This window comes from Centrocercus urophasianus, unplaced genomic scaffold (genome assembly GCF_019232065.1).
Source record: "Centrocercus urophasianus isolate 14NV4802_14NV808 unplaced genomic scaffold, USGS_Curo_1.0 seq_670, whole genome shotgun sequence".
In the NCBI taxonomy this organism is placed as follows: domain Eukaryota; kingdom Metazoa; phylum Chordata; class Aves; order Galliformes; family Phasianidae; genus Centrocercus; species Centrocercus urophasianus.
Genome location: NW_024885278.1, coordinates 1 through 11,344, shown reverse-complemented (window position 1 = coordinate 11,344; position 11,344 = coordinate 1). Strand labels below are relative to the sequence as shown.

Below are 11,344 nucleotides of genomic sequence, written 5' to 3'. Positions count from 1 at the left end.
CTGTAAGTACTGGAACATATTTATTTGGTGCTTTCAATTGTGCACTATATGGGCAATGTATTACTTGAGTTATAACTGCTAGTGTATTTCTTATCTTTGAATTGGAATACTGTGGGTATATTTCTCTTCCAGCATATCAAGGGGAAAAACATAATGTCCTTCCCGCTTAAGGCTAGATGCAATTCTACTAGCATATACCAAATAAACATAGTCTATACCTTGAGATTAGGCAGCTCTATCCAGGAGGTAACTTGTGGAGAAAGTCGCCCTTTCTGCAATGACTAGGAAGAGGTAAGAGATTTACAGGATTGCTCAAGACATGAAAGGGATGGAAGGGAAGAGTTGCACCAGCTCATTTGGAATACATGGATGAAAAGAGCCAGGTACAAATGGCTGTTTAAAATGGGATTGAAATAAGTGAAAAGCTTGCTAACACTGGAGTACTGAGAACAGAAAGGACAGTACAGGTTTCATCAGCTTCACAGGACCTCACTATAGTGAACAGAAAATTCAAAGAAACTTCAGTATTCATTAATCCAAACATGAGATTTCCGCATTTAGAAACGGCTGCATCTTTAATACCAATTTCGTGACCAAGAATGAGCCAGGATTACACTAGAATGAATTAGGAACAGAACCACTAAGTGTTACAGCAGAATATTGAGACAGTGCAAGAGCAGAATCAGACCCCTTATCTCTGTAGCTAGCTTGGTTTTACAAACAAACCCACTGATGGAGATAGGTAGCTCTACTCTGTGAAACAAACTGCTGCCAAAGATTATTCTTTGCACTCCACAGGTTTGTTGTGCTATGTGGATCTCAGCCAATAAATGAAAAATACATCAAGATGCAAATATGAAATCCCAGAACTCCAGCAAGAACAGAGGCAGCTAATTGGATCATCATAAACATAATTTAAAAAAATCCCTACACAAAGAAAGTAGTTCATAGACCTCAATATCAGCAGCGTCCCCTTGCCAGAGGTATGCTCCCAAAACGCTTATCCAAAGGTACCCTTCATGTCTCATCTGTTATTAGGAGACAGACTCGAGAAAATTTCTGGACTTTTAAAAACTGATCTACTAATCTCGTGATTGGAAGTGCAGCATTACTGAATTGGGAAAAAAGTTACTTTTACCAATGATTGTCTTTCCTTTATTCAAATGCTACTTGGAATGCCAGTAAAATTGTGTCTAGCCTTAAGCGGGAAGGACATTGTGTTTTTCCCCTTGATATGCTGGAAGTGAAATATACCCACAATATATTTCAATTCAAAGATAAGAAATACACTAACAGTTATAACTCAAGTAAAACATTGCCCATATAGTGCACAATTGTAAGCACCAAATAAATTTATGAACATTACCTCAAAAATGCATCTCTTTTAGGTCACAATATGAGTGTTTGCACACAGGACTTTTGTTCATAGGCAGCTGACAGGTAATAATACTGACCAGTATGCTGTTACCTTTTCCTTTCTGTTCAAAGACAAGACATTGAATGAAATTTTGATCTGTACGTTAGTAAGAATATACATTCCAGTAGCAAAATAATTACAGCTGTTAGGTCAGGAAGAAGACGGTCTGAATTTCAAATCTAAGATTCACTTTGGGGAGCCAATAATTTGAAAAACAGCTTCAGCTTGTGCTCTAGAGAACACAAGTACACTTTACTCATCAAAGAAACATCCATTTATTTTCTAGCAACAGAATTTTTGTGTGCGTACTTCCTCCTCAGCCTATCTATACATGTTGCTCAACAGAGCAAAGGTGGGATTCATTGCACTATTGTATAATTTAAATGTACGTGATTACAGGTTTATGAGTCTTAGTTGTTTTGTGACTCCCAAGTGGAGTTTTACCAAAGCATTGACTTGGAGGTAGCTCCGACGAGAGTGCAACATAAATAACTTTCTGAAGGAACCAGAGGTCTGACAGTGCCTTCTCATACACAGCATCAATAAAGGCAAAGCAGAGGGCACTGGGAATTCCAGAAACTGTGACAGAGGTCTTGCGTGCTACAAAATCTGACTCATACTTTTGTTAGGGCAGAGGAAGAACTTTATTACTGCTTGAATTGAAACAAAGAGTGAAGTGAAAGATATATCCTTCTACTGAAATTATATCAGTTGTAGTATTGCTGCTCAAACTGTATCTACTTGATTTGTACCATTTCAATTAAAATTGATGTAATTATTTCTTATTAGGCTTTACAGATTTATTTATAGTGCCTGAAAATCAAACATGTTTATTATATATTTGCAAATTGCTGATGAGGCCTTCTTGTTTCAGCTACATCATGTTCCCAGTCACTCACCCTGATGTAGGGCTTCAGCAACCTGGATGTTTGCTGGGAAAAAGATTCACCGGACTGTAAGTAATCCAGGAGACTCCTGACATACGTTGCAGGCAACTTCCTGTCCATGTGTTAGAAAAAACAATTAGAGGAGAAGCGTTACTGGACCCAGTTCTGACAAATGCAGTTGAACACATCAAAGAGGTTAAGATCAGAGGCAGTCTGGCTGTAGCAGCCACACCTTGGTTGAGTTCATGATCATGAGGAATACAAAGCTGGCAAAGATCAAAGTCAGGACCCCGAACTTCAGAAGAGAGAATTTCCAGCTGTTTAAAGAATTGGTGCATGGAATTCCCTGGAAACTGCTCTTAGGGACAGAGGAAAATAACAGAGCTCTATAAACTCTATAAGGACACCTTTCATAGAATACAAGAGCTCTCCATTTTCATGTATAAGAAATCAAACAGGGAAAGCAGAAAATTGGCATGGCTGGGCAAGGGTCTGCCAGTCAAACTGAGGTGTAAGAAGGAAAGGTGCAGGCAGTGGAAGCAGGAACAGTATAGGAATACTGTATGGATGCGTAGAGCTGGGATCAGAAAAACAAAGGCACAAATGGAACTCAAGTTGACCAGGGATGCTTTTCCTGGCTGGAGACAATTTTCTCTTTTGGTTATCTTCATTCTGCTGTCCCTTTGCTGGAATATCAAGCTAATTCTATCTCCAAAGGAACAGAGCTTTATTATGAAAAAAATAAATAATAGTCTCTTTAAGAGTCCCATCAGCCAGAAATAAAGTTGTATACGGTATATCTTTGTTCTTTTGAGGATGTTACAGCTCACATCGTCCATTGAAAAGCCCTACTGTTTTCATCTCCTGAAGATTTTATGTTGGCAATCTGCTTGTGTCACCTGAAAGCAGTTCCGTGAGTAGTCACAGTATCTGCCTTGTCAACAGGCAGAATGGAGGGGAATTTCTAGTGCTGGCTGCAAACAGGGAAACGTTTCTACAGATTGGTGTGCAGTCCAGATCAGTATTTTTAGGCAAATAAACAGATTCCTTTCAGGGATACGTAGCATTCAGGCGTAGCTGAGAAATAGCATGCCGCAACGTGATCAGGAATGCAAGATAGCTTCACATCCCACTGGAATTTTCTCCATATATTAAAGTAGACTTTTATAGTAGTATTTGTCCCTTGCTGAAAAGACCCTACTATCAGTACTCCAGGTCACCAGTCAGCGTACCTCAGCTGGCATTAAACAGAAGTGACAAGGTGATGGAAATCGCCACCCAGCACTGCTGGAAAGCATGACTTGTTCTTTTGATAGGAGTGTTCATGGTGTTCAATGTCTCATACTTGCCATGGGTGAGGAGGGCTCAAAGATATTGCATCATTAGAACGGACGGATTTACCAGTTGTTGATTTCTTTGCAAGGTGGGCAGTATCTCCTCACCAGGAAAACCTGTGTGGCTGTTTGCAGGTGGACTCAGATCTTCTCAGAATCATACAGTGCAACGTCAGATTCACGAGGAATCCATAAAATGTCTGCACTAGGAAAGCACGGGGAAAAAAAGAAAGGCTACTCATTACAGTTCCAAGGACATCTATTGCCTGGATTACCACTTGCTGGACTGACACCTCAGCAGCCCTGCTGTAAACACAATGTGCTCGATGCAACTTTTAATTGAAGGTTGCTTATGTTCTCCCCCTCTCACTGAGGTCTCCTCAACCGAATAGGAAAATTGTGGGCAATGGTTTTATTCAGGGAGTAAATGTCCTCTATCTCTAAGTCACAGAAATGCTCGTTCTTGTGTACTGACTGGTAAAAATGCATGCATTTTCAAGGGAGATTTTCTCTGCGGAGGGAGGCTTACCTGTCAAGTGAACATCAACTATATCCATCTGATGGCTTTTAAGGGGTCCTGTAGGTCAAGAGCTTGTAGCAGAATACAGCCTCAGGAAATGGAAACTAACCTCTAATATATTTATGGTCTTGCTCAGCCTCCTTGATTCTTCCTTTTTTTCCTGTTTCTGTAAGCACTTCCTCGGTTACACCTTAATGACAAATGAAAGTATTTTGTGCTGAGTAAAGGAGATGGGATTGAGGAAGTTCTAGGCATTTAAATAATGAGGCCTTAATGATCTTAATCCTCAGAATTACAGTAAGAAATCCTTACTTCCAGAGCCATATTCCTTTTAGATTAAAATAAACAAATAAATAAATAAATAAGAAGAAAAAAAAAAGGAGGGAAAAAAAGGGGAAAAAAAAGCAGTAGTCAGGGTTTTGAAGGCAATGTAAGGAAATACTGCACATGTTCTGATTTTCCTTCGTTTCTTATCGCTCAAAATCTAGCTGACATAGGAAATGTAACAGCCTTCAAGCCATTTCTTACAGACCCTAGTAGAAGGGACGCTGGTCTGCATAGGCCCAGCTGGCAGAGGGAACAACCAACCTGCCTTTTCTCTGCTTACAACTAACAGAAGGGAGAAAAATCAGTGAACAAAAGAACACTTACACTAGAAATGAAAACTGGACAGGAGTTTTAAAATGACCGATGTTATCTTGCTATCAGCATGAGAAGTATTCTCTACGAAAACGCAAACATTTTAAATATACAGGAGTAGCAATAAACATTTCAAGAATCAAATAGTTTTCTCCAGTAGACAATGAAGGGTGTAAAAATAACTCATGCAGAATATGAGCTTTCTGTTAATATGTACTTTTCTTCAGGTAGATTACCCAGGCAGCCCAGCCAAACAGAGCTGAACAGAGGTTTTACAGTCGCCTCCACCCTTCAGTCAATATATTCTTCTCTTGCACTGTAAATCGTCCTCGCTGCTGCTGAGTACAGCTCATGGATTACTATGTAGACTGTACCACACAGAAGACTTGACTGCCTTCTAGCATGGGGACCCTCTGGCACTTACAATGCATTTTAATTTTATTCTGTATTTCAGTGCTGAATACCACAGGGTAAGTAGCACAATGCTGAATGTACCTTAGTTCAAGAAACTTAGTTACCGTTAATTATAAATGTCCTTTCTTAGCATTTTGTGCAGGAATGCTGTATGATTAAACCATGCCATTTGTAAAAAGAGGAAACAATTGAGTTTTGTTGTTGCCAAATTCTGTGGTGGTTACTGTGAAAGAATGTGTAACCTGTACATTTCTAATGGCAGATCCAAAGGGGAGATCTGCTGCAGTTATCAAAAGCTTCTGACTTTCTAAGTATATCTACAGTAACCTTTGCCTTAGGACTCTGATATGTAGCGGTTTAAAGATGGCATGGAACAGAGATTAAATGGCAACTTGTTACAGCTGCCATGTAGGGAAAGAAGAAAATGCTCTTACTTCACCTATCTTCACATCTCTCTCCTCCTTAGCTTCAGCTCTGTCTGTTTTCCAGTTGCTTGGTGTGTTTCAGTGATGAAGTCGATACTGTTTGTATGTGACACTATGAATCTCTCTAGTATTTCTGAATCTCTCTGCTTAGATTTTGATGGGTTGTGGGGACATCTGCTGTGCTGGCTTTGCTTCAGGACAGATTATACTGCGTCACGTACAAGAAGGACAATAGGGATGGTGGGCAACACAGAAGTGGGAACTAGACCCTGCCTCGTAAAGCTGTAGACCACCATCAGAACATGTCAAAAGCAGCTATTGTAGTCTTGCAGTCCTGGAAATGCCTTTCTGATGCAAAACACCCAGTGAACAGAGCATCTTTCTTGTGATCTGTGACAAAGCTTTGGTTTTACGTCATCTCACCTCTGCAGGCTTTGTAGCATTGCAAGGACTATATGTATTTCTAACTGCTGTTGCCCTGTAGCATTTTTAGGATAACTTAGAGGAAAAAACTGAATGAGATGATAGTTCGTGGTTATGAGATATCTGTAGTGGTTAAAGGAAACATAAGCCTTCTGATAAATAACAGTTTTGTGACATACCAGTTTACTGGCATTTACATACCTTGCTTAGCAGCAGTGAGGATGCCAATGCTACAAACAAGTTTCATAACAAGTCTTTTGTGTAATTCTGGTATTGCCCAAACTTTGCTGTACCTTGCCATCCTTCCTGTAGCTCCCCGTGCCTAGCTGGTCTCCCTTCATTTCAGAGGGATACAGAGAGAGGATCCTACTTCACTCAGATGAGGTGAACATATCACACCTTTTTCTAGCTCTCAGAACTTCTTAATGAAGCAGTAAGGACAGATGGGAAGGGAAGGAGACAGACACAGATGAGGCCCTGATTCTGGGCAGTAATTCAGTAAGAACACCTGATGACCTCTGTTAGTCCCAACACTTACAAAATTTTTGCGTCACTAAATCTGTAGGGATTTCACTGTGTTATTTTTCTTGGCAGGATCAAACAAAGACCAACTGGTGGTGTGAGAACATGGGATCCTGAAACAGGTAACTGCTCATAGTGCTGTTAATGTCCAAGGCAGGTTTCGAAAATAGTGTCTCCTTTTCCTTACTTTCCTTGCTCTGTGTTTCAGCTTACCTCACTAGATGTGATTTTAACAACAACTCGAGACCATTTTGTGACTGGACCCAACCTTGCACTGTGAACCAGGGAATGTGGATACGAACAAAACATGAGACTCCAACAGATGGAACAGGTCCTGATGGAGACTATCCTGATGGAAGTAAGTGCTTGTTGATGTCAGTGTATACTTCATTTTGAATATAGCCTGACTACCTTTCCTCTTTCTTTTTCATGAAGAGATCAGTTAAATCCTTTGAAATGTGTCGGTTTGGGTGATATCTGTCTTCAACTTTTCACCATGTTCAGTCACAAGATTAAACTGGCTTGCCCCATCATAGGTTGGAAATATTTATCAGTGCAGTAAAAGAAACTAGAATAATGCTAACTACCTCTTGTGTAATACCTCACCGAGGATGCAGTCACATTCAACAGATCATTACTCAGAGAAGTTTTATCATCAAATTACAGTGATATCAGCTGATGCCAAGACATGTAACGATTGCTGTACTGACACTAGATAATGTTCATGCTAGCAAAGCATTACAAGATTGGAAATTACAGTCAGAAATTAGAAGCTTCTTTTATAGGAGATCAATCTGTAGCCATACTGTTTTCAGTAATTATCCCATGATGGGAAAGGTCACTTATTACATGTATATTTTTTCAATTGGCATGGTTCATATAACTTCAAGTGCTACTTACATTTGCTAATTATTAATAAAGCCTTAAAAAAGTAGACTAAATATTAGATACTATGTGTGGAGTAATGCTTTTTAATGTAGAAATGGTCATTTCTTTTTCACTCCTTTCCATAGTCAGATGGGAGAGATTTGACATAACTGCACTGACAAAATACAGTGCTTTCATCTTGGTGCAGAGAGGTGATAGGAAGCAAAAAGCTCCAGCCTTAGTAAAGGAAAATGTGATCTAACAATTAACAAGTTAAAAGTAAAGTATTTAAATCCCAAAAGCAAATATTGTGAGATTCTGAATTTTGAAAAGATCGATTCCTTTTGATAATGTCAAGCCTCACATTTCAATGGAAATAACCCTCCTGCTTTGAGACAAAACCAAATATTGAGGGGTTGGAATTTTCCTTATGTCAAAAATTTGTTTATTGTTAGACCATATCTTGCAAGAAGAAGTGTACAGTAGATGCACATTATTTTTCTTGGAGGAAAGTGGAAACTGAACAAGGATAAGTTGGGCACTGTGTCTGGACATGCTATCTCTTGAAAGAAGCCTCCATCTGCATTTGCAATCCCAAACTAACTGTCCATAGGAGATAGGATATATTTGCTTTGCTCTCCAGTTCTTACTGTACTTTAGCTAATTACACAGTGCTAACTGTTGCAGTGAAAAATTCAATTATTTGCTACTTTGCTTCTTTGTACTGCTAATGATGTGCTTCAATTCTTCCAGAGTTGAGATGCATTTCAGTTTTAAGTGACACCTAACAAGTTAGAAAGATTCAGACATTTTTTATTTTCTCACTCTGCAGAAGGCTACTTCATCTACCAAGAAGCAAGTAATCTGATCCCATTCGACACTAACAGGCTTGAGAGCCCAGATATTGTGGCTTCTGAAAAAATATGCGTAGACTTCTGGTACTATATGTATGGGTCAGAAGACAGAAATGAACTGAGAGTGCTTATCCAAGACAGCACGGGGGAGTTTACAGCATGGAGTCGGAAGGGAAACCAAAGTTCCTCTTGGATTTATGGTGCTGTCACACATACTTTTCCAACACAGAGAAAGATAAAGGTAACATATTTTCAGAATAAATTTATTTGTATGATGTCAGCATTTACAATTTGCTCTCTCTTTGCAGGCTGTAAAATGTTGTACATGCAAGCTAGAAATGATGACCAAGATTTTCTTGGTTTATATTTTGTAATTATAATGCCATTGTGCTTTGTGCAAATAAACTAAGAGAAAAAAAACCAAACAACTCCCTGAGGTTAGCTAGGAGATAAAATATATTTGATTTATCTTTCTTTCCTTCCACATTCCCTCCTTCCCTCGTTTTATCATGATGTCAAGGACGTTAGGCTCACTTTTTCTGCAAAAGACTTCTACATGTTATTCTCTGTGAGTTTAGGTTTAAGCTTTGGGATGCTCAATACACAGGACTGCTCTGTACAATCCAGACAATTTTTAAAAGTCAGTAACCAGCCAAAAAACGAAGAAATAAATAAATGATAGAGGACAGTCTTTTTATGTCTTTGCCCTATTACATATTATATATTTTAATTCTGAAGAACACTAGGAAAACTGTTCTACTATTAGTTCCCTGAATGCCCTTAAAAATAGACCAGAAAGAGAATTCTGAAAACATTTTGAGGGAAATTCTCTCACACATGCCTGAACAACTGATGCAGCAATTCACTTTGCATTCTGCCTAGGTCATTTTTGAGGCTGTCCGAGGACTGACAGAATATGCAGATACGGCACTGGACAATGTGAGAGTAAGAGATGGACCCTGTGGTAAGTCTGTGTTTGTGTCCTCATCTCCCTTTAAGCAGTTGACAAGTGTCTCTTGTCATAATTCCAAGCCACGAAAGGGAAATGGAAAAAGCTTTCCAGCTCACTTCATAGAAATGCTACTTCTTTTATTGTAATTCCTCCGCAGTTCTTTCCTCAACGCCTCAAACGTAGAGACTAAGCCATTCATTTTTCTGTAAATGTGACCATTTTCACCTGGTCCAACAAACTTTAAGTGTGAAGTGCATATCTAAACTCAGCCAAGGTCTTGGATCATAGGATAACCTGAGATAGAAGGGACCCACAAGGATCATAGAGTCCAACTCCTGATTTCAATGTTCTAAATATCTTTTTACAGCAAATCTCTGTCCAATATGAGCCAGAAAATACACAGAACTGTCACATATGTAATTAATATATATATCGATGAATCAGTAGTGATTACTTTCACCATGATACCTGATTATGAATCAGTAATTTGAGTTTGATCTCTGATATTCTAGTAAATCAGCCTAGTCCTGTACAATTTGTGGAAGACTTGGAGCCAGAAATGAGTTACAGTTTAATATCACCTTTGCTGTTATGAATGCAAAACTTACAAGATGTGAATTCTACAAGAAATATGCTGAATATGGTACAAAAAACATCATCAAGTCTTAATAGATTTCTCTGTGAAACACTATTCATATAATATCAATGAAATGTTTTAAATTTACTCTAGCCAGGATTTTTGAATAATGAAGAGTTCCATTCATGTGCATTACCTCGGAATACATAATTTTCTTTAAAATTCTGTTGAAAATACTCAGGGCCCATTTGGAGAGCCAGTTGTTCATTCTTCCAGGCTTATTAACACACAGTTCAGCCACCGGATGGTGCACTAACGTAATCCCAAGTGACTAGTAAAGAGCTCCTCCTTCTGCTAAACTGTGTGCCTACAGTACAGGGTTGTTAACACACATATGCAACTACACCACGAGGACCACTTGTTTTAAGATATGTCTTTGTGATGGATAAAGAATAGATGGAGAAGATGCTAATACGTATTAATACAAGCAGTAATGGGCATCAGCAAAAACTCAACAACACTGTTTATTATATCTGTCAGCAGAAAGCTCCTACATTTCCTTACATTCCTAAGAAATTAATGCCATTTTGTAGAAAAAAATTAAACTCTGATTAGAAACCACCAGTGCCCTGAGAGTAATTTGTTACTGTTACATGGCATCTGCTGGCAGGCTGCTCATTTTCAGACCTGCCAACACTTGCAGAGAGCATGACCTTCATGCTTTAACATACAAAGCATAGAGAATCACAGGTACAATTGTAAATACATTTCCAGTTTCAGGGAAGCATGCAAGGACAAGCTCAGTCACTGTCACCAAGTTAGTAGTCAGAGCTTTCCTAAGAACTCAAAAAGGCCAAATGTCCTAATTTTTAAATGTAGACAGTTCCATTTTCTTCAGTGTAAGTCTTCTAACTTAAAGCTGGTGAGGAGTAAGTTGAAACTTGTGTATGTCAGTTTGTATGCTGTGTTTAATGTGTAATGTTATGTAATGTTATATATTGTTACCTTATCTTCCCTACTGACAGATGCAGCCAGCACCCCTATACCACAACCACCTACAACAACAGCACCTATGCCACCTGCTGTGACAGGTAATTTTAACAAATCACATGTGATAGTCTGTGATTTAGAGGAGGGCAGCTGTGCATTCTACCAGTGTTACTGAGTTAATTTATCTGAGCGTGTTTCTGTGGCACTGCCTCAGGCCATAAAAATCTGTCTTTGCTGTTTCAGTTCTTTCATATGTAACCTATGAAATGGGGACATCTATATTTTCTCACAGCACAATGGAGGTATGAGCTGGCTTTTCTGGATGTTAATGAAACATACTCTGTTTTCCTGTCTCCAGAAGCAACTTGCACTATACATGGAGATCCTCATTATTTAACTTTTGATAAGCAGCGTCATGACTTCATGGGCAACTGCACCTACACGCTCTCCAAGCTGTGTGAGAGCAACAGCACACTGCCCTACTTCAACGTGGAAGCTGCCAATGAATACAGGGGAAGCAACA

General features: G+C 39.0%; 1 protein-coding gene across 1 annotated transcript; it reads left to right on the top strand.

The window, feature by feature from the left end:
* Nucleotides 1–5,143: 5,143 nt before the first annotated feature.
* Nucleotides 5,144–11,338, top strand: LOC122170352 (zonadhesin-like; the record flags this gene model as incomplete). Its single annotated transcript, XM_042837113.1, has 7 exons — nt 5,144–5,267; nt 6,654–6,703; nt 6,790–6,939; nt 8,281–8,543; nt 9,185–9,266; nt 10,857–10,922; nt 11,180–11,338. Coding segments are annotated over exons 1-7 (838 nt in total), but the record flags the coding sequence as incomplete, so codon positions are not given.
* Between the last annotated feature and the right edge of the window lie 6 nt (nt 11,339–11,344).